Here is a 23,682-nt window from a genome sequence, read left to right on the forward strand (position 1 = left end):
AATAAATTAATATTAAATAAATAAAAAAAATGATAATCAAAATTATGGAATATTATAATGCTATTATATTTTCACTGATTAAATATAAGTTCACAATTTTTATACACCCTCTATCATTCTAGGTACCTCTTCTTTCCTTTTTTTTATTTTATTTTTAGTTTTATTTCAATTGTAAATTAACCTAAATATGTATCATGCCTTTTTTCGAAAAAAATAATATCAGAAATAAGTTAGAAATGCGGTGTAGTAACCTTTTAATGAATATTTTAAACCATTTTTTTTACGGAGGTAGGATCCCCAAAATTATAGTTAAAAATTTTTTTTTCAAATTATATTAAAAAAGTTTTTTATGTTTTTAAATAGACAAAAAAAATAAGAAAAAAAATATATTATAAATCAGAAATATGCCAAATGCATCAATTTCAAACCTTACGAAACTGAGAAAGGCTTGAAAAATATTTATTTTCTCTAACATCACTTGTTGTTTTATTAATCGATGGATTAAATAACTCTATTCCATGTAATGGTGTAAAAATTAAAGACGAAGACAATCCTCCAGTTGCACCACTAGATTGTGCAGATGCCAGTTTTTTCTTTGGAATATTTGTTTTTTGTTTTGTTTGATATTTTAATTTTGTAATATTTGAATTTAATAAAGCAGTATTTTGATCTGTAAATGTGTAAAAGTCTTCGTTAGTATCGGGGCCAAATGGTAATCTATTAATTTGCTTTCTTAATTCTGTTATTTCTGTTTTTTCTTTTAATTTTCTATATCTTTTTCCTCCTCGTTTTCTTCCTTTTTTTTCATCAGGAATAGGTAAAATTTTTTTTTGCTTCATAGGAGGGGGTTCTTGTAATTTTATCAAATGGTTTATAACATACTCACGTAATAATAATCCATATTGCCCTTCTTTATACTTTTTAAAATAATCGATTCTTGAGGCTAAACTACACTTGCCTGCCAATAAACTTATTGCTTTTTTTTTATATGCATCTGGAACACTTTGGACAATTTCAGATGTACTTAAAATTCCTACACCAAAAGTTTTGTTAACATTACTAAGTCCAAGTGTTGATTTTTTCGAATTACCAACAACTATAAGATTTTGAGATGATGTAACAGATAAATTTTTTAATGACCCAACACAGCTAATTAATCTAGCTGTTAATGCACTACCTAATAACATAGTTAAATTAGGGGCTAATAAAAACATTTTATTTTCTAAATAAATCAATATCTTTTGCCTATTTTCATTTAACTCTAATGCTTCATCACAAAAAGACATACAACTTTTCAATAAATGATCCGGTAATTTGATTCCCGTTGTCATACTTGATGCAACGACAATTGCCATAACAGTAGTATTGGGAAGGATATCCGAAAAATCAATATTTTTTATATCACTTTCATTTTTTATCCTACTTACCACACTTATATATTCTAATGGTGTATATACAATTGAATCTAATTCTGGAAATTTGGTTGAATATATGTCTTTCAAATATTTATGTATATTTAATATTTCTGTATCTATTTTTATAATTAACTCAATGCATTTCTCTATCAATACTTCTTCATCATTTTGGCTATTATCATTCAATGAATTTTCATCCTCATGACTGTGTTTTGCTTTTTTCCGTTTTATATTATTTTCATTTTCGTCTTCATCTTCTTCGGTCTCCTTTGTTCCCTCTTCGTTTTTTAACTTTTCAGCTTCTTCTTCAATAATATAATTTTTAATATGATCCATTGTTTTTAGAAAATCGTCATCATAAAGCAATTCTGAGATTTTACGTTCACATTTTTTTTTTTTATCGTTTAAAAATTCTTCAATGGCATCAACAATTTCTTCGTAATCATCGTCTTCCGCATATTGTTCTTCAAAATTTATTTTTTTTATTCCATCATTATTATTGTTAAAATCGTCTTCTTCTTCTTCTTCTAAATCCTCAAGATCTTTCAAGAGAGTATCTGCCAGTGTTGCCTAAAAAGTTGAAAAAAATTGCAAATATATAATTAATTTAAGGCTTATGATTAATAGTAGCATATCTACATAACAAGTATGCAAAACAAAGAGGGGTTAGAAATAGTTTCAATAATAGCTACATATATATATAATATGTGGATACATAGTATATGCCAAGTACGTCTAAAAATAAGTTTATGCATAAAATTACCATTTTTATTTGTTTTTAAATATATGCGGTTGAAAAGTAGGAATAATATATGCCAATTATAACTCCATTAAATATATGATTATTTATCTCCACTACATACGCATATATGCAACATGTATATATAATTTAATATTATATATATAAGGAGAAATATATAAATCCTATTCCATTACTTATTTTATAGGTAACACAATTTTTTTTTTCTACATTTTATATGAAAAAAGTTATGTTTTTCTTTGATTAGTATTCACTTTTGCATATTATTTTGTTGATATTTATTTTTTTAAAGAAATATTGATGTGAATTATTTGTTTTTTGTTTTTAAAATTGCTAATTTGTTTACATATACTTTTAAAAAATAATAATAATAAAATGCATATATATGTAAATGCCATTGCATATGTTTAAAAAAAAAAAAAAAAATCAATAAAAAAAAATATTTTTCCATGCCATAATAAATCAAAATATTAGTAAATTTAATAAAAAAATATTTAAACAGTTTGTTAAATAAAATAATTAAAATATTCATCAAAATATTACTCAAGCTGCTTCGAAAAAATTATAAAAATTTTCTGAAGATAGAAGCAATTTTTACAACTTCTAAAAGCATGTTTTCTTCAATTCAAATAATTATGGATACTTCATAAATTTTTATGTAACAATAATACTTCCTTTTGATGACAAAATAAAAAACATGCTACTTTATGATATATAAATCAGTTAATAAATATATATATGTGAAGACGAGGATGCATAGAAGAGGATAAATATATTTAAACCATGTATATCTATATAATTTAATACATATACATAGCATACAGACGTATAGTATCTTCGTACTATCGAAGTGATATATAATTAAAAAGCATATATATATCCTCTTATTGAGGTGAGGAATTATATGAAAGGCTATAAAAGTACCACCAAAAATTTTATATTCATTCCTTAAATCACAGTACACAATGAAGGGCCAATCACAAAAACCAGAAGTAAAAGTTATGCATAGAAATCCTGAGGATTATAAAAATAACACGATGAGGTCAAATTTTATGCATGTGAGAAATTTTGATAAAAATATCCATCTTTTCCAAAGAGAAATTGAATATAAAAGAGCTTTAAATGCAACAAAGATGGATAAAATTTTTGCTAAGCCTTTGGTTAAATGCTTAGATGGGCACGATGATTCTATTAGAAGTATTTGTGTTTCAAATAAAAATTTAACAGATTTGTATAGTGGTAGTTGTAATGGATTTATAAATATATGGAATATATTTGATGAAAAATTAATGCGAAAATTAAAAGCACATGAGGGATTCGTTAGAGGCTTATGCATTAGCTATGATGAAAAATATTTATTTAGCTGTGGTGATGATAAATATATAAAACAATGGGTTATTGACAAAAATAAAAATATAAATGAATTAAATGAAGATGATACAACACAACAAAATTTACATAATTTCGATTATTTAGAAAATGAAATTGTTCCTAAAAAAATTTATGTATGCAAAAGTGTACCTAATAGTATTGATAAACATTTTTCTGAACCACTAATAATTTCAGGTAGCCAAACATTAGATGTATGGGATTATTATCGAAACAATGCTATAGCTAGCTTTGATTACAATAGTGAATATATATATTATGTCAAATTTAATTATTCTCAAAGAAATTTAGTTGGTTTAACATTATCAGATAATTCTATAGGCTTAGTAGATATAAAAAGCAAAACCCCTATTCAAAAATTATTTTTAAAATATCGAAGTAATTCATTAAGTTGGAATAATATGAACCCAAAACAATTTATTGTTGCAAATGAAGATTCAAATCTCTATACATTTGATATTAGATATTTAAAAACTGCTTACCTTGTTCATAAAGGTTTTGTAAATGCAGTTTTAGATGTAGATTACTCACCAATTGGAAATAAATTTGTTGCATGCTCTTATGATAAAACTATAAGATTATTTAACAGTGATGAACCTCAAAGCTATGATGTATATCATACTAAAAGAATGCAACATGTTCTATGCTGTAAATATACATTAGATTCGAAATATATATTATCAGGAAGTTCTGATATGTGTATACGAATATGGAAATCTTGTTCTCATGAACCTTCTGGGGTACTTTCCAATAAAGAAAAACAAGCCATAAATTATAGAAATAAATTAAAAGAAAAATATTCATCATTAAAAGAAATTAAAAGAATCAGACAACATCATCATGTCCCTGCTCTAATTAAAAGTATGTCCGATAAAAAAAAAATCATGTTGGATGCCAAAAAAAGAAAAGAAAAAAACAGAATACAACACTCAAAAAACAAAGATCAATTACCTATCCCCGAAAAAAAAAAAATATTTGTCACGGAGCAGTAATTCATGCATCTCTTTTTGGGTCATACATCAAATCGGACCCATATCACTATTATATCAATTATATTTTTTTAGCTGTAAAATTAAATTTATTAAAACTATTGTTTGTCTTTCCCCTTTTATTACATTTTTATTCTATCCATTTTGAATTTATCTTATATATTTTATTTTTTTTGGTGTAAATATTTCAATTAAACTATTATTTGCTTAACAAATTCAAACTAATTAAATTTTTTAAATTTTATTTCAAATTTTAAATAGTTATTTCATAGTTCACAAAAAAAATTCAAAGCAAACATGAAAATATTTGATGTAGATAAAAAAATCTGTAATTTTTATTACCCATTAAAAAAATGTAAAGCTTAAATCCATTTTTATATATGCTAAATATGGATACATATATATGTTGGATTTTAAAAACGTTTTATCACATAAAATTCAATAAAATATACATATACGGAGTTTATAATTTTTTTTTTCAATCCTTTCTTAAATGTTTCATAAAATCGTGATATTATTTAAGAAGCTCGCCAGGTCGAAATTTAAAAACCATCTATTGTGGTTGCATCGTATCTACAATTAAGAAAAAAAATAAAAATCCATTATGTATCCATAATACTACATACAATGTATATATATAATATAAAAGAAATCAACCAGTAAGAAACATAATTAAGTACATGTTATTACATACAAATGAATTTTCACTAATGCAATGTAAATAAAATACGTACCCATTTCATTATATTCATTTTAAAGTCTAAAATATTTTCTTCTTTTATATCATTCGGACTGCAAACCAATACTTCATTAATTTCCTAAGGAAGCAGAAAAAGAACACATGAATATATATGGAATAAAATATATAGAGAATATATAAATAGTTTTATATAACTATACCATGTAAAGTGGTATATAATTATTTTGTAGATTATTGTATTTTATATTTATTTTGTATTTCATGATTTATCAATTGTCTTATTCTTTGAACTTACTTTATTTGCAGAAGATATACTAATTACAGATGAAAAGAGTTCCTTCAAAAATTGATACACATATTTTCTAGCATTGTTATCTCTAGTTAGTAAATTAATCACTAAAACTCCTTTTTCATTTATAATATTTTTAATATCCGTAATGACATCTTTATTTAAAAGGCTTATATGGGGACATGTTATGTACAACTTTTGTCCATTTATATTTAAGTATGAATTTTCAGAATTATTCATATCTACAAATATGATGTCATAATATTTTTGTTGATTAAAATTTTTTATATATTCATAAGAATCATTTATGATATAATTTGCCACATGTTTATCATTACTAATTTCTTCTTTATCATAAAAAAATTTATATAATTTTTGAACTGTTTCATCAATTTCTACTATATTAAAATTTAAATTAAAATCACAAAAAATAGATTTAATAATATTCGAAAGCACATTTGTTCCTCCTCCTAATATACATATATTTATTAAATTGTTATCTTTAGCATGACAATTATTTAATATAAAGAGAAAAAAGGTACAACAAAAATTTACATGATATTGACTTGATGATTCAATATATTCAAAAACGATTTTCTCATGCTCATTTAATTTATTTGCTTTCTTTTTCTCTTTTGTATATATTATTTCAGATTGAACAGTTAATGGATCATAAGAGAATATCATTTGTCTTTTATAAATTTCTTTATTTTCGAAATATTTCTTTTTTTCTTCTGTATTTTTTTTTATTAGTTCAATTGCAAGTTTTTTAGCATCATCATAGGTTATTTTATTATTTGTTTCCTCATCCCCTACATTATCATTTCCCTTTTCACTATTACTTGCATTTTGGGTACTATTTTTTGGCGTTGATTTTTTCTTATTTTTTCCATTTTTCTTTGTTTTATTATCTTCCAATGCTCCAAAATTATCAGAAATAAATTCGTCTGTGACTAGTACATCTCTTATTATAATATTAGAGCAGTAATTTGATTTTTCATGACATATAATTTTGTAATTTTTAATGTCTTCATTTAAAGCCATTATGGGAAAATTTTTAGAATTAGGAAGAGCAAGTTCATTTATTATTTTATTTAGTTCGTTTTTAACTGATTTTAAGAGGATAGAAACTGAGTCTTGATTTTCGAGGATACCGTCATATAAATTTGAACCATTAGGAGCATCCGCAGAGAATTCCGAAGGATTTGAATTGTCTTCCCTTTTCTCATTAGATTCAATTGTATTGTTTAATTCACCACCTTTAATAGATTCACAATTTGCTATGTTTTTATTATCTTTATGAGCAGTCTTAGATTCATTTATTATAAAATTAGACCGCATCACAAGTAATAGCCTTTTTCCTTTAATTTTTGTAGCTAATTCTTCATTTCCTTCAGAAGTTGAATATAATGAATGAAACTCGTAACCAAAAGGGACAACTATAACGACTGTATTATATACAGGTTTAAGAACATTAGAATCATAAACAATAATATTATATTCACATTTGTTTATATTTTGATTAAATATATCCAGAATTATTCTTTTTCCTTTTTTAAATGAATGAAGATTTAAATTGTCTCTAATCTCACGTATTTCATGAGGTAATTTCCATAAAGATATAATTTTAGAATCCTTATTTTCAAAATTACATAACTTCATAGTATAATCTTTTAATTTTATATTAGTTTTATAAAAGGAAAAAACAAATGGGTGATATCTAAATTCGTTTGTATTTTTTTTTATAAGAAATGGATTCACATCAAGTTTTATATCTGCATTATATATATTTCTAACAACTTCTTTAATTATATAATATTGAGCTAATGTTATGATTATAAATATATCACCTTCATTCATATACTTAAATATAGATTCAAAATAGTTCTTTGCATTATTTTTACAAACCTCTTCTTCACTTTCATCACCAGATATATATGCGTCTAAAAAAGCTTTATCAAAAAATATTTTGAAATTTTTTTTTTTTTTTTGTTTTTCAATATCTAAATTTTCCAAAAAATTTTCAAAACATTCTTTATTATTTATATCAATGTTTATAAATTCCATCATTTTACCAAATTTACTTTTCATTTTATTAATAACTACATCTGAATAATCTATATTTATAATGCTATCGAATCCATCTTCAAAAAATTCATAACTCAAATTTGAATTACCACAACCAATGTTTACTAATAAGCAATTTTTATTAACTCGTTCGTTTTTCAAAGTGTGTTTGCCTTCTTCATGTTCTCGTGGACTTATAACACCAGTAGCCCCATTTTCACCATCACAATAACTTAGTCTCTTTTTTATACACTCATATATAATATTTTTTATATCTTTATATGATCCATACCATTCAAAATTTTTTTTATCAAACGCCTGGAAAAAATGATTCCAGTATTCTCTGCTTCGAAAATCAGAAAAACCTGCAGGTAATACTTCCATTTATGGGGGTATTATGTCTTTCGGCCTTTACAAATCTATGGTTGCATATATATACTCCTTAAATCTTATCACATACTACAAAGTATTTCCACGTATATAATATCCTTCTATTTTTGGCCAAACCAAGTCAAGACAAACGAAAAGATAACTCGAATTTAATTTGATTTTTATTTCTCTCCTTTGCCACTAATGGGATAATATGTGTGATTAATTGGTTTCGTTCACTAGCTAATCAGTGTTTGCTACTTAGCTATTTCGCTATGTGTTATTTTGTACTATATATATATGTTGATCTTCTTATTAGAATCATTTATCAGATATTTATTCGATAAAGTCAATTAAATATTTAATTACAATCTTACGATTTGTGGAAGAATACTATTTTGTAATGCAAATTTTAGATGGGAAAAGGATTTGATAAATTCTTAAAAATATTACAAAAATAAACCAAATAAAAAAATGAACGAATAAGTTATTAAAATTATTTGACAGAAAAGTTATTACAATTATGTATTAAATACTCATAATCAAATTATAGTATAGCATCAGATTTTTATAATACTGATGTTGAAAATATTTATCCATATTTTTTTAATGTAAAACCGGGTGTTATATATATATTTTTATTTATTTGTTTTACTAAAACTAAACTACAAAATATTACAAATAATGTATTTTCATTAAACCTATAAATATATAATATTTGGCATACTAAATAACCTAAGTGTTATGTATGCATTTAAATGGGTACATTTTACAAATAGGATAGAGTAGCATAATCTAACTGTTTTAATTTTGATTACATTATACATATAATTTATGTATGTAACGAAAAAATTATGTTTATAATTTTATCTTAAAATCCCAAGTTATAAACTTTTCAACTATTATAAAAATTAAAAATTTATATGCCTTGTATATATATGTATGTATGCATGTATATGTATTTTTTTTCCACATTCCCATAATGCAATTGCTTTAATATAAAAAAACTATTGCTCACATTCGCAGTCCCTGAAAATTTATTACATAATTTGTATGTATAAATTCTCATTTTTTTTTTCAAAATTTTTGGTCATTGCATAATTTAATATTCATTCTTTTCACTAATAACAATATTAAGAAAGTATTAAAAAATGAAAAGATAATAAAAAGGCAAAAAAGGAAAGCATCTGCATATAAATAACGCTGTTTTAATATAGAAGATGATATTTCCAACGTGAAAATATTTAAAAAAAAAATTTATACTTTAATACAATTTAAACGTTGAAATAAATTTGTGTGTTTTTTTTTTGTAAAATTTTGTTATTTTTTGATTTGACCATTTTATTTTTATGGTATAATTTTTTTGTATGTTTTTTTTATCCCATATTTTATTTCTTGTGAAATGAAAGCAAAATGTTGCCATTGAGAATTTTGAGAAAAGCGCGCAACAATAATTTAATTTTTAAACGAAATATATTTACACAAATATTAAGAGGCAACAAAAATAATTATAAAGTAGCATTGTTCCCATGTGAAATCGGTAACAATACCTGCTCTGACAGCATACCTTTTTATTTTCGTGTACGACGAAATATACACCTTTCAAGAAGGGCATCTAATCAAGACCCTTATACAGTACTAGGATTGTCAAGAAATGCTACTACAAATGAAATAAAAAAACAGTTTCGCTTACTAGCGAAAAAGTATCACCCTGATATTAATCCTTCTCCAGACGCCAAACAGAAAATGGCTGATATTACAGCAGCATATGAATTATTATCTGATCCTAAAAAAAAAGAATTTTATGATAAAACAGGAATGGCAGATGATTCAAATTACAGTAATCATTCTTCATCAAATTTTGAGAGCGCATTTTCTGGATTTGGAGATGCCTCTTTCATGTTTACAGATTTTGCTGAAATGTTCACAAACATGGCAGGAAATAAAAATAGTTCAACAAGAGGGGAAGACATACAAACAGAAATAACATTAAAGTTTATGGAAGCAATAAAAGGATGTGAAAAAAATATAAGATTAAATGTAAAGGTATCATGCAATAATTGTAATGGGTCAGGAAAAAAACCGGGTACTAATTTAACAATATGTAAAGTATGTAATGGCTCAGGGGTTCAACGAATGGAAAGGGGCCCAATAATCATAGGGGTCCCATGCCGAACCTGCTCAGGTAATGGGCAAATTATTAATAACCCATGTAAACATTGTTCAGGTAGTGGGGTAAAATTTCAAACAAAAAATATAACATTAGATATACCGCCTGGAATTAAAAAAGGTATGCAAATGAGGATACCAAATCAAGGTCATTCTGGTTATAGGGGTGGAAAAAATGGTCATTTATTTGTTACTATTAATATTGAACCACATAAAGTTTTTAAATGGATTGATGATAATATATATGTAGATGTACCTCTAACAATTAAGCAATGCTTATTAGGGGGTATAGTAAATATACCAACACTTAATGGAAATATGGATCTTCTTATTAGACCTAAAACTTATCCTAATTCTGAAAAAGTTTTAAAGGGTAAGGGTCCATCTAAAGTCGATTCGCATACTAATGGAGATCTAATCGTTAAATTTAGTCTAAGCATTCCAGAAAAATTAACACAAAGACAGATCGAGCTCATCGAAGAATTTAACAGAATAGAGCTTAATCTTCCCAACCCACAGACCGCTAATAATTCCAACAATAACGACCAAAAAATTAATATAAACAACTATAACAAAAATAATAGTACTAATACTACTAGAAATGGTAACGGAAGTAATGAAAATAAATATTCAAATAATTATTCAAAAGGTATTGATGAAAATATTCCTAAACCACCCAAATCTGCAATGTACAATAAAAAAATCTCAAATTTCGAAAATAAAAATGATTCTAATATACCTATACCACCATTACCACCCAAATCAGGAGCATCTGATATTTCAGAAAATAATAACACTGTCAAAAACACACATACGAAATTCGGTGATGCTAGCCAAAGTAGCAATTATGCATCTAATACTTTCAATAGTACCGTTGGATCATCTATGAACAATTCTACTATTCATCACGAAAATACATATAATGCAGATGATGTAAAGAAAAGCAAACATTATACCTTTAATAATAATGAAGAAAATAATAACGAAACTGGCCGAAGCTCAAATAAAAACAGCGATCCTGAAAATTTATCAGAATCTACATTGTCATCTGCAAAAAAATGGTTTATTGATAAGTTGAAACCGACGAACTAAATCAACTTAAGTCCTAATTTTAATCGCTTAATTAACACAAATTAAATTGTATTAAATATACATATGTTTTTTTTAATTTTTTTCCTTTGTTTTTATCCTTTTTAAATTTTATATGTATACATGCATATGTATATTTACTCGATAGAAAATTAATTTTCTACTTTTTTAAAAAATTATATTTAAAACTTATATAAACTTAAAATATATTAAATTATTAGAAACATAATACCAAAATTATTTAGACACCTATAAAACAGCACTTGAATACTGTTTTGGCCTCTAAGGGGAGGTGGATTTATTTCAATTGAAGCAAAAAATTAGCAATAATATTAACAAGTTTATGAATAAATATATGAAAACACATACATACAAATTATAAAAAACAAAATGAATAGATAAACAAATTATTAGCTTGTATTTCGTGGTGAAATTATTTTATGACGGAAAAATAGAAAACAAAAAAAACATAAAACATGTAAAATTTACTAATTACACACATTTATAATACATTTATGCAATATAAATGGAGTGAAGTTAAGAAATGTAACTCAAAAAACAGGTGAAAGAAATATAATAAATGACAAAAATCGTAAAAAAAGAAAATGATAAAGTATCATCGATAAAATCATGGAAAATAATAGCCATTGCATATTTTACAAAGGCATTTGAATCGAAAAAAAAATATGTAATATAAAACATACTATTGTACTTTTTATTATGACTCGTTTCATCAATAAAAAGACACAACTGATATATAAATTTCAGTATAAAGATCAGCATGCGCATTCATTTGTTTGTATAAATAATATATTCAATATAGACCTTATATAGAGATGATATAAAAACCAAAAGGCCAAAAAATGATACACTCATAAGATAATCAAAATAGCAATCAGGGTTTCTATACCCACTATGTAAGATAGATAAGAAAAACCCATTTATATCTAATGTTATAAATTTTTTTCCTTGTTTAATTTTTTCAATAACTTTCTTTGCTGTATAATCTGAATTAAGAGTAGATGTAATGGCTTCTATTTTTTTTGTAATAAGTGGTTTTGTCAAATTTTCTTGAGCATACCCTGGTGTTTCAATTGATGGTAAAAAGGCATTTACAATATGAATATTAAAATGCTTTAATTCTTGATCAAGTATATTATTATATATCCACATACACGATTTGCTCATCAAATAGTAAGAATAACCATATACAGGATATAATGCTCCCTCTGAGTTTATAAACACAATCATTCCTCCTCCTGGGCGTTCATTTTGTTTCGAAATTTTATTATTTTTATTATTTTCATTAGATTGAATCTGCTTACTTTTTATTGCTACTTTTTTATTTTTCATATGTAAAACAGCCTTAGATATAAAATCGATGTTTCCATAAATATTTGTATTGATTGTGTTAAGCAAATCGCTCAATTGCAACTTTTCATTTTCATTAGTAGATACATAAGCAGCATTGCATATAAGCACGTCTATATTGTTTATATCGTTTGGATTCAGTTCTTCATTTTGTGTTTTTTTATTTACGAAATTAATATTCTTTTCATATATATTATTAGACTCATCTTCATTTGTATCTAAGCTTTTATTCATTAATACATTTTCAAATGCTTCATTAATTGATTCTTTTGATGCTAAATTACATTGAATTATATTTATTTTAACATTCATATCTTTTTTTGTCATTTCATTTATTAATATGTTTTTTGCTTTCTCAAGTTTATTTACATTTCTTGCCAAAATAGATACTGTATGAGGTTTTTCATGTAGTATTTTTTTGGCTAACGAAAGTCCAAGTCCTTCGGAACCACCTAAAAAAAGTTACAATTATTATGAAAGCATATGTCATTCTATATATGATAATAATATAAGTGTAAAAAAATATACTTCATAAGTCATTCTTATATTAATCAAATTTTTTATTATTTTGTAACGAACCTATAATACAAACATGCTTGTTCCTAAAATTGCAGTTTAACAAAACACTCTTATGGTTTTCAAATATGTATTTAAATAATATATAAATAAACCCTAAAATTGTTAAATATGCAACTATAGCAATATTGATATTTTTGTCTAATGGCATCCAATGATTTACAACTCGTAACAATATTAACAATTCAAAATATATATATTTCTTAATAATATAAATCATTTTTTATTGCTGTTTTTTCAAAGGGTTAACAACGAATATATTTAGGAATACAATTTATCAAAGAAGAAACAAAAAACGTTACAATACTGTGTAATATACTTTTACAGCTTTGTGATATTATTCTTCCTCTCACATTAAAACATAATTGTTATTCGTCCAAAGATTATGTAAATGCAAAATAGGAAAAGTGTATGCATAGATCGAATATTCCTCCTTATTGTGCTTGTATTAATATTATCGTAAATTTTATATCTTTAATTTTTTATTATGGCTTGTATCCAGACTGGATGCTTTAATTATTTCATTGAATGATATATTAAATTGTTACTATTGAATTTACTACTCCTTTTTCTATTTTTCTTTACCTTTATTTTATTTATTAAATATATTTTTTAAGCATACCCATATGTTGTGTGCAATATTCTTGGTATTTTACTGATTTTTACTGTATATGTAAAGGTGTAATATAAAGTATGCCCTTTCAAAAATTACAAAAAAATAAGTTATATATATAATGCCTTATAATTACATAAAAATATATACATTTTTGAAACTTATTTACAATCCTTTTTATTTTACATAACCATAAAATATAAATTTTTTAAACTTATATGGTGATGTGCAAACATATATATCCATACTAAAGCTTTTTTTACACATAATGTGAGCTCGATTTATATATAATTAATATGATCGGCCATCATTACACAATTTTTACCTACAAATGTTATCCTAATACGTTCAAAAATTATATTACGATTTATTAGATAGACTATATTTGCTTTGAGTAGTGAATTTTATTTTTTCCCTCCCCTTTTTAATCATTTATTCAATTTATTGTTACACCAATATTACTTATCATATTCCATTATAAAAGTCACAATTGGGGTATAAAAACAAAAGACCCTTAGCAAAATTATACCGTATATATATATATTATGACTGTATATTAGGATAATTTGGAATACGTAAAAAAGTACCATATCATTATTTTTATTTTCTAAATCTAGATTCATATACATTGTACACATTATTTTTTCAAGACTATAACTGATAAATCAGTCATTGAATTATTCGATGAATAATTTTTGAAAAAGAACTAAAAGATAGTTAAATTTGGTTATCAAAATATATTGTTGATTTTTTTTTTTTTCGAAATATTGTACAATATGCATGAATTTTACGAAAAAAAAATGGTACATATAAAATATGTAAATGAATTCATGCATGTAATACACTAAAAAAATGAATTAGTGATGAATAACTAATGAAACAGTTATATGAGTTGTTATGAGTGAAAGACTTTAAAGAAAAAGAAACTAAACATTGGTTGATGTAGACGTATAGTTTTCTTCTCATCTTATTCTTGGATAGCTTCTGTGGCTAGTTTGATTTCCTTGATCAAGTAGCGACAGTTATCAACCAAGAGTTTGCTTAGGGGTATAGTCTCAAGAATAGTGTAATTTTTTTTTATCTCATCCATGTGAGAAGTCATATATGCTTTGATTCTGAAAAAGAACTCGTTGAGCTTTGCCTTTTCTATAAGATCAAAGTTTTCAATATTTTCTTGAGAAATATGTTCTTGTCTTAGCTTCATAAATTCTTCAGCTGATAGTCCATTCATAATAGTTTTAGCAGCATTTGCAAAGGCAGATACTCTTAAAGAATCTGTATTATCAGTAATTTTTAAATTAATAGAATAATTATATACTGGTATATTATTTTTATTACATTTAGAACAATACATAGACTCTGAAACATTTTCATCCATATCTTGCTCACCATCTTCTATAACCGTTGCTACCATTTTTTTGTTACAATTAGGGCAAGCTGAATATACAGGTATTGAATTGTATATGTGATCTATAAACCCAAAAGTTGTAAAAATTATTCCCTTTCCGGATAGCACTTCTTCATTTGCTAAATTAACATTTTTTTTAATTTCCTGTATAGTTTTTTGTGATTCTAAATTTAGCATATTATTATTCGAAGTAGAAGTAGCCAAATTTATTGTATTATAAACATTTTTTTTATTATTTGCCCACCAATTTTTTAAAGTATATGCTTTATCTAATTCTGGATCTATTTCTACTTTTGTTTTGGGATGAGATTCTAATTTTTTCCCTTGCCATTCACCTACTTTTAAGCATTTAAAACATATAATACAATTTTCGGTTATATTCATTTCTTCCATTTTTACAGCGCTTTCACCCCAAAGTGTTACATTAATAGTTTCATTTGTTTCGTCAATTAGCATCAAATCCTTTTTTTCTTTGTATTGTCCAGTTTTTTTAATAAGGATTTGATTTAGCTCTTGAAAACTTAATACTATCCCTATTACATCTACTAAAGTTCCTGTATTAATATTAGCTTTTATTTCACTAATTGGATAAAAATTATAAATATATTTTGGTATATTCATATCATTTTCTTCTAATAATTCTAAAATTGAATTTTCATCTAAAGTTATTTCACAATCATGTTTTAATGTATTAAATTTTTTATTAGCGCTTTTTATATTTCCTTTACTTATTTTATATATTTTTCCAACTTCTAAATAATCATACCACTTGTCTACAGCTTTTCCAAAAAAATTTACCTTTATTTCCCCAGATTCATCACATAATTCGATGTTAAATACTTTGCCTTCTTTATTCCCAGTATAAAATTTTCTTATATTATCTTTTGATTGAACTCTAGCTTTGATTATCCATTTTGTAGAATATTGTGACAACTTATTTATTGGCATTAATATACCATCATTTATTTTTATAACTGCACTATTTGGATAAGGATTACATTTTCTGTTATTTCTATTCAAATTGTTTTCTTTTAATAATTTGGTTTCATTTACTTTTTTTTTCTCATTTACATCATCAAAGTTGCTTAGCGTTTCATTTGTTTCGTTCATGTAAATCATACTGCCATTTATGCTATTTGCGCAATCTTCGACATTTTTCATATAACTACCTTTTTTGTCACCCCGTTGATTAAAGTTAGAATTGTCTGTTTTTTCATAAGGGTTACATCGAGTTCTATCAATTTCTAAATCAGGATTACGAATATTTCCATTATTATTTATTTCTCTTGCCACTGTAGTTCTTTTTCTTTGCTCTATCATCTCATCACTGTCACAATTTCCCCTCTTAGGAATGTGAATATTTTCTTTTTCGGTTCCATATATACTACTCCCCATATTCATATTATTATCGTTATGAGAATTATAATTATCGACACTTCTTTCTCTATACATTGCATTTTCCTTTGTACTTCCGTTTAATCTATTATTGCCATTTTTTATAAAACCATCATTATTATCTCTTTCGTTATAATAATTGTCATTTCCCTGAAAATCACGTTGCCTAGTTTCCTCAGGCATCATTCCAGGTTTATTTCGCCCGTAATTGTCCATTGCATTTCCTTCTCGTCTATCACTATATCTTCCGTTGTTTGATTCATATTTATATTCATGGGATCTACTTCTTTCGTTCAGTTCAGACTCAAGTGGCAAGGAGCCTGAGGATTTGGATTTTAAATAGCCTTGGTCTATATTTTTCTGATAACTATTGTTATTACTATTTCTATTATTATCGCCACTATAATATCCAGAATCCCCCATTTTGTAAGCATGCGTATCATATTTTCCAGGGTGATGTGTATTTGGATTTATATTGATGTTATGAGTTTTGCTCTTATTATTATTGTTGTATTGATCATTTTCAAAAGTGCGATTATGGTCATAATTCGTAGTATAATTTCTGTTATTGCTATATTCTGAATTCATTTTACATGCATTTATATTTTTTTCGTGCATTGGTAATCTTCCATCATTTTTACTAGTTATATTATTGTTATAATTTGGGTATTCATTATATGGTGCTCTCGATCTATTATTTAGCCCCATATTGTTTTCATTATCATCACCTCTATTATAATAATTGTTATTTTCATTATTATTATGGGGATTATTGTAACCATTTCGGCCATTAGGATCACGTCGTGAAGGATCTTCTCTAAAGTTCATATTTTCTTTGTTATTATAAGATTCATTATAGCCACCTGGCATGGTATTTTTAGTAGGTGTATCTTTTGTTATACTCATATTAGGATTGCGATAATTCATTTCATAGTTTTCACCACCTGGTTTATTATAATTATTCGAACTTTGCCAATTATTATTACATTCTTTGTTATTATTTCCTCTATACATATCATCGTACTTATAGGGTGAGGTGTTTCCTCTTGGATTATTCCCATTGGGATTGTTTCTTTGGTTATAATTACTAGGGGGGTTATTGCTGTATTTAGGATAGTTACCATTATTGTCATTATTATTGTTATTATATCCTTCGCATGCATAGCTATTGTCCTCCCTAGTCCTATTGCTAGTTGGATATCGCTGGTCATTAGAACCGCCATAATCATTTTGTGAATTTAAAAGCAAATAAGATATACTTTGTAAGTGGTGTTTTTTAAATAAATCTTCTATATCAAAATTTTCAATATTTAAATAAATTGTAACTTTTTTTGCTAAAATAAAAAGCTTTCCATAATAGTTTGTTATAGAAAATTTCTGTATTTTAATTACTTTTTTTACATAAGATAATGGAGGGTCCATATTTCCATTATCTTCGGCACCTAAGTGAACAATAGCATAATATTGTGGAGGGATACTTCCATCAATTACTTTTAAAAATACCTGACTTCCCCCTGCATTCATTTGGCTAAAACATATTAAATTCACCTCAGAGTTTATCCATCTTAATGCTTCAGGTGAATTAGGTTCTGTGAAAAACTTATATATAAAATTTGGTGTGGCCTTCGATAAAATATCTTCGTTCTTATTCATTTTGTTCTCTATTTACAAAGCATTAAAAGTACGAGAACATAGAAAAAAATATATTTAAAAAATTCATACACAAATGCAATACGATCAATATCTGTATGGCAGGATCTTCATCAAACACCTCCCTCCTAATTACTTTTACCAAAACTTTAATTATTTTCCTTGTATCCTATACAATAAATACAAATTTACATTGTTAACCTGCCTCTTTTTTCAAATAATAAATATGTTTACAATTTTTTTGTTTTTTAAATTAATTATTAGCTAGAAAAAATCGAAATAAAATAGATTAATGTGTTGAAGAAAAAACACAAAAGAAAAAAATTAAAATAATAGGATAAAAATTATGCCTTTAAATGTTTCATGCATATATTTATTTTTTTTTTAATTGGTATATTTTTTCAATCAAACACATTATATATTTATATGAAAAATTCCTTAAATGTATAAAACAATGTAAATTAACCTTCGTATTATTATTTATTTTTTCTTTTATTTCTTTTTACATCACTTTTGGCAATACATACGCAAAACATAAGTGAGTACATGTACACATGGTCAATGCATTTTTAAGCGTATGCTCCAAAGTAAAAAATAATAAAAAGAACAAAATTTTTTTTTTACAATATTATTTTACATTTATTATATAACTTATAATATCTTTTAGTTTCGTGTTTGTTTCTATATCTTAGGGATAATGTAATGTGAATACCCTCAAGCAATTATATTTTTTGATTATATAGAAGAAATAGTAAGAAAAAAATAAGAAGATAAAGGCGTTTACCAATATACCATATATTTAGCGCATCCAATTAAAATAGTCTTAAATAGCCATAACAATGTATTCCTTTTTTCGGTTTTTAAATTTTATATGATATCCCTAAAACAATAAATAAGCACATAGAGTTTCATATTTTTAAAAGCCCAATTTATCGATTTAAAAAGTTAACTACAAGTGTATGTTTTCACCAACTGCACATAAAATTTTAATAAGCCTATAAAAATGTATAAATGAATAACGAATACTTATAAAGCTATGAGTAAAACGCGGGAAAACATGCATGTATATTTTTTTTATTTGTTCACATTCTCACATACACATATTTATTTATAATACTTATTTTTCTGAAGACCATATAATGTTTTTTAATTTTACTTTATTTGTTATCTACGTAAATATATATATGCATGCAAATATTGCCAAATGTTTCATCAGTTTTTCTAAGGTAAATTATTTATAAAAAAAGTTAACAATTTATGTATAATATAATTGTCTTCTCTCATAATACATGAATAAAAGAAATATCATATAAGCATAATCGTCCCTACACACGTATATATCTGTACAGTCGTTTAGTATTATTCCTTCTTTACACACACACTATTTTTTACCCACATTTAGAACAACCAATTCACAAATATATCGCTTAACCTAAGAACGATAAAAAGACCAATACAGCGAACATACTTAAAAAATTCGCTAAATGATAAGTTAGATATAATAAATAAAAAATTACAAGATATAGGAATTTGCCCTAAAAATATCGAAGAGACATTTATTAAAGGTACAGGAAAAGGTGGACAAAAAGTAAACAAAACAAACAATTGTGTCATGATAAAATATGACCGCACTAACGACGATAAAATAGTTATTAAGTGCCACAAATATAGGTACGCAATTTTACAGGGAACAGACATTTTTTATTATTTGCTAGTGTTTATATTTTTTCCTTCTCATTATTTATTCCATTTAAAAATTCCTTCGCTTTATTCAGGTGTTTACAGCAAAATCGAGTATATGCTCGCGAATTATTATATGAAAAAATAACCTCAATCAATAATAAAGCCAAGGAAGATATTATAAATCAAATAGAGGTAAAAAATAAATGGAAAATTAATATATGCGCATGTGCATGTACATATGATACATACTCATCCATGTGAATTGCACACATTTTTATAGAAGGAAAAAAGGCAAATTTTGAAATTGACTGAGGCGGAAAAAAATAGATCGATCAATTACAAAAAAAAAAGATCAGAGATAAAAAGTGACAGACAAAAACATATAATTTACGATAGTGACATTTAATGAAATGCATTCAACTCATATTACATTATATAAAATCCTAATTAAGGAATGCAAACAAGGTATATCTTTAAAAAGGCCAAAATATATTGTACACGCTATATCTACATATGTAATATGTATTACAAAGGTGTTATTATATTGCAATTAAAAAGGGTAAAAGCCCCAAAATAAGATTCTTAATTATATAGTTAAAATAAATCGTATTTTTTCTCTTTTTACGCAAGAAATATTACTTAAAACATTTTTTTTCACAAAAAAATTGTAAAACGGATATAAAATATATTAAAACAAAGCCTAAAGGAAAATTATGTTTAATGTAATTTTAATTTTTTAAATTATTATTTGTTTTAATGTTGTGGACATAATCCTATTTTTAATATAGGCAATTATACCTCCTATATATTATGCTAATTAAATACTGTTATTATTTTTTAACCCTTTCATGTATACCAATACTTTGATATTTTATTTTAAAAACGTTTATTAAATAAATAATGAACCAATTTTAAAGCAAAATAACCATAAAAAATTACTAAATTAATTTCATATGGCAAATGCTATAATGCTCGTATATAAAAAAAATGTCATATATATACCTAATATATTTTAATATATATGGCATATACGTATAATATTTTATTGCGGAAAAACAAACAGAGAAACGACAGCAAACGTTTTTTTTTTGTTTAATAATATATATATATTTTGCTTATTAATTTTTATTTTCTATACGCTTAAAATTGTATTTTTAATTTCATTCATTCCTGCGTTTTCATATAATATATTTTTTTTTGCTGCTATAAAATTATAAGTAAACTTAAACACGATAGGCCTTTAATTTTAATTTTTAAACATATTTTTTTTTATACGTGGATTTTCCATTATATAAATAACAAGTTTTGTTTATAATATATATTAACGTGTTTATTTATCCAATTAAACATTCATGTATTCTTTCATTCATCCAATTTTTAATTTTTATTTATTATTTTTTATATATTTTTTTAATGAAACGCTATGATGCTTTCATAATCATTTTTTTAAGCATACTTAGTATACGAACGATAAAAAAAATATATAAACTACGATGCACTGAAAAGCATAGTAATTAGATGCATTTTGAAGATATAAAACTATAAATCAAAAAAGAATCGAATCATTTTATGCATACAAGCGCACGTATCTTTACTATTTCAAGTTAAATATTCAATTATATAAATATATTACATATATACGTAATTACGCTAACAAATAGCTATCTATAAAGAGGGGATATATAAATATATATACAACAAATCAGTGTATATATGCATGGTCACCAACATAATCGTGATTGATAAATACGAACACACGTATTGAAAATAAATACGAATGCACTTATATGAATGTGCGTATATAATTAATTTTTACGAGTCAAACTGGTATAAGCGTAGAAATATATTAAAATACAAAAGATTTTATAGTGAGTTAAAGACTAGTATTTGCAAGATAAATAAAAAAACGAAAACACATGATGGAGCAAGACGATCAATTCGAAGAATATGAAAATATTAATAAACCATATGGAATAAAAAACATATACAACGTAAAAAAAGAAGACGTTATTGTTCAAGATGATATGAACATAAATACCAATTCGAGAATAAATTTTGATAACAATGAACAAGTAAATATATATATTGAAAATAGTGACTTAAATAAAAAAACATATAATTGCTATACATGTAATATACAAATATATAATTATTCTTTTTTTCGATATCATTTTAAATCGGAATGGCATAAATATAATTTAAAAAGAAAGTTATTAAATTTGAATGCAATTAATGAGCTAACATTTAATGAAAAGGTTAGTAATTTAAAAAAAATAGAAGATGGAAATGAGAAGGAAAAAAACAAAAAAGATAAAAACGGCTCTAGCAATGATCATAAAAAAAAAGAAAGTAATAAAAACAAAAACAATACCAACGGTAATAAGCAAAAAAAAGATAGATTTACTAACAATGCAAATAATAACACAAATGGGGCGAAAAAAGTGATATATGCAACAACTGAAGATTATTTATTAAAAGCTAATGTAACTTATGATAATCCATTAGTTTGCTTTTTTGATAATCGAATTTTTAATACTATTGAAGAAAATATTAAACATATGAATGAAAATTATACTTTTTATATTCCTGATATAAAATTTGTAACAAATTTGAACAAAATTCTTTTAACAATAGGGAAAAAAATATATGAAGAAAATATATGTATTTACTGTCTTAAATATTTTAAATCTGTTAAAGCATTACAATCACATATGATATGTAAAAGTCATACTAAACTTCATTCAAATTTTTTTACTTTTATTGAAAAATATTACGATTTTTCAAAAACATATGTTGATTTGTTAAATAAATATATTGCAAATAAGGAAGATAAAGAATTAGTTCTATGCATGTTGCATAAGAACAAAAACAATTTAAAAAAAACTATTAATTCTGAAAAGAAAGAAACGAAATTAACTATAAAAGAAGGTGAAAATGAAAATTGTGAAAAAAAATTAAATGACAACCAAAGTAATATATCCCATGAAAATTATAATGCAGATTATTCATCATCCGATCATAAAGAGACTAATATTAAAAATAAAGCTAGTAGAAATAGTTCTGATGAATCTATAACAAAATATAACGACATATCTGATAATTATAACAGTGATAATTCTGATGATTATAAAGTTAAAGAAGAAGAATTAAGTAAAAGCATAGATCATAACATGATTTATGAAGTGTTAGAACAATTTGGATACATAAAACCAGAGTTAAATGAATACAATAATTTAATATTACCAGATGGGTCAGAAGCTATTAATAGAAAACTTGCATACATATTTAAACAAAAACTCCCACTGGAAAATAGAGAATCAGGAAAATGTGATAAAATAGATGTATTAAAAAAAAAGAAAGAGAATAATCAGCAATATCGTAAATACAAATATTATATAGATGTAATGAAAAAATATAATTTAGATTTAAATGTGAAAACAAATAATTTAAATAAATATTATAAAAGTGAGTCTATTTTTTTTCTGTAATAATCTTGCTGTACATGCTTTTTTTGCATTTCCATCCCTCCTTATCAACATCAGGAGCAGTATACCTGTGCAGTTTTAAGATATTTCCATTCTTTGAAATGGAATAATTTTTTTTGCATGGAATATATGCATAAAAATATGTTTTTGTTTTTTCCAAATATTATAAATTTTTATGAATAAAAAAATCACAAATAGTCTTTGCCTCGTTTTGCCCTACTTTTTATTTATATATTCCTATGCACGTTATTTGCATATTCCATGC

At 24.7% G+C, this 23,682-nt stretch overlaps 8 protein-coding genes across 8 annotated transcripts; 4 read left to right on the forward strand and 4 right to left on the reverse strand.

Moving 5' to 3' along the window:
* Positions 1 to 422: 422 nt before the first annotated feature.
* Positions 423 to 2,181, reverse strand: PCHAS_1007600 (U4/U6 small nuclear ribonucleoprotein PRP31, putative; the record flags this gene model as incomplete). Its single annotated transcript, XM_016798278.1, has 2 exons — positions 423 to 1,985; positions 2,179 to 2,181. The coding sequence occupies 2 exons, from the start codon at positions 2,179 to 2,181 to the stop codon at positions 423 to 425; spliced, it is 1,566 nt and encodes a 521-aa protein (XP_016655509.1).
* A 959-nt stretch (positions 2,182 to 3,140) lies between these two features.
* Positions 3,141 to 4,556, forward strand: PCHAS_1007700 (protein SOF1, putative; the record flags this gene model as incomplete). The annotated part of the gene is made up of 1 exon (XM_733456.2): positions 3,141 to 4,556. The coding sequence occupies one exon, from the start codon at positions 3,141 to 3,143 to the stop codon at positions 4,554 to 4,556; it is 1,416 nt and encodes a 471-aa protein (XP_738549.2).
* Positions 4,557 to 5,051: 495 nt separating this feature from the next.
* On the reverse strand, positions 5,052 to 7,993 carry PCHAS_1007800 (methyltransferase, putative; the record flags this gene model as incomplete). The annotated part of the gene is made up of 3 exons (XM_016798279.1): positions 5,052 to 5,126; positions 5,288 to 5,371; positions 5,549 to 7,993. 3 exons carry the CDS (start codon positions 7,991 to 7,993, stop codon positions 5,052 to 5,054), a joined length of 2,604 nt encoding a protein of 867 aa, XP_016655510.1.
* A 1,398-nt stretch (positions 7,994 to 9,391) lies between these two features.
* PCHAS_1007900 (chaperone protein DnaJ, putative) lies at positions 9,392 to 11,239 on the forward strand (the record flags this gene model as incomplete). Its single annotated transcript, XM_739024.2, has 1 exon — positions 9,392 to 11,239. The coding sequence occupies one exon, from the start codon at positions 9,392 to 9,394 to the stop codon at positions 11,237 to 11,239; it is 1,848 nt and encodes a 615-aa protein (XP_744117.2).
* A 786-nt stretch (positions 11,240 to 12,025) lies between these two features.
* On the reverse strand, positions 12,026 to 13,403 carry PCHAS_1008000 (NAD(P)-binding protein, putative; the record flags this gene model as incomplete). The annotated part of the gene is made up of 2 exons (XM_016798280.1): positions 12,026 to 13,059; positions 13,187 to 13,403. The coding sequence occupies 2 exons, from the start codon at positions 13,401 to 13,403 to the stop codon at positions 12,026 to 12,028; spliced, it is 1,251 nt and encodes a 416-aa protein (XP_016655511.1).
* Positions 13,404 to 14,763: 1,360 nt separating this feature from the next.
* PCHAS_1008100 (replication protein A1, large subunit, putative) lies at positions 14,764 to 18,252 on the reverse strand (the record flags this gene model as incomplete). The annotated part of the gene is made up of 1 exon (XM_734232.2): positions 14,764 to 18,252. One exon carries the CDS (start codon positions 18,250 to 18,252, stop codon positions 14,764 to 14,766), a length of 3,489 nt encoding a protein of 1,162 aa, XP_739325.2.
* Positions 18,253 to 19,388: 1,136 nt separating this feature from the next.
* PCHAS_1008200 (peptide chain release factor 2, putative) lies at positions 19,389 to 20,338 on the forward strand (the record flags this gene model as incomplete). The annotated part of the gene is made up of 4 exons (XM_016798282.1): positions 19,389 to 19,475; positions 19,652 to 19,920; positions 20,025 to 20,124; positions 20,213 to 20,338. The coding sequence occupies 4 exons, from the start codon at positions 19,389 to 19,391 to the stop codon at positions 20,336 to 20,338; spliced, it is 582 nt and encodes a 193-aa protein (XP_016655512.1).
* A 1,510-nt stretch (positions 20,339 to 21,848) lies between these two features.
* PCHAS_1008300 (zinc finger protein, putative) lies at positions 21,849 to 23,420 on the forward strand (the record flags this gene model as incomplete). Its single annotated transcript, XM_738142.2, has 1 exon — positions 21,849 to 23,420. One exon carries the CDS (start codon positions 21,849 to 21,851, stop codon positions 23,418 to 23,420), a length of 1,572 nt encoding a protein of 523 aa, XP_743235.2.
* Between the last annotated feature and the right edge of the window lie 262 nt (positions 23,421 to 23,682).

The sequence above is a fragment of the Plasmodium chabaudi genome, assembly GCF_900002335.3.
Source record: "Plasmodium chabaudi chabaudi strain AS genome assembly, chromosome: 10".
NCBI lineage: Eukaryota > Apicomplexa > Aconoidasida > Haemosporida > Plasmodiidae > Plasmodium > Plasmodium chabaudi.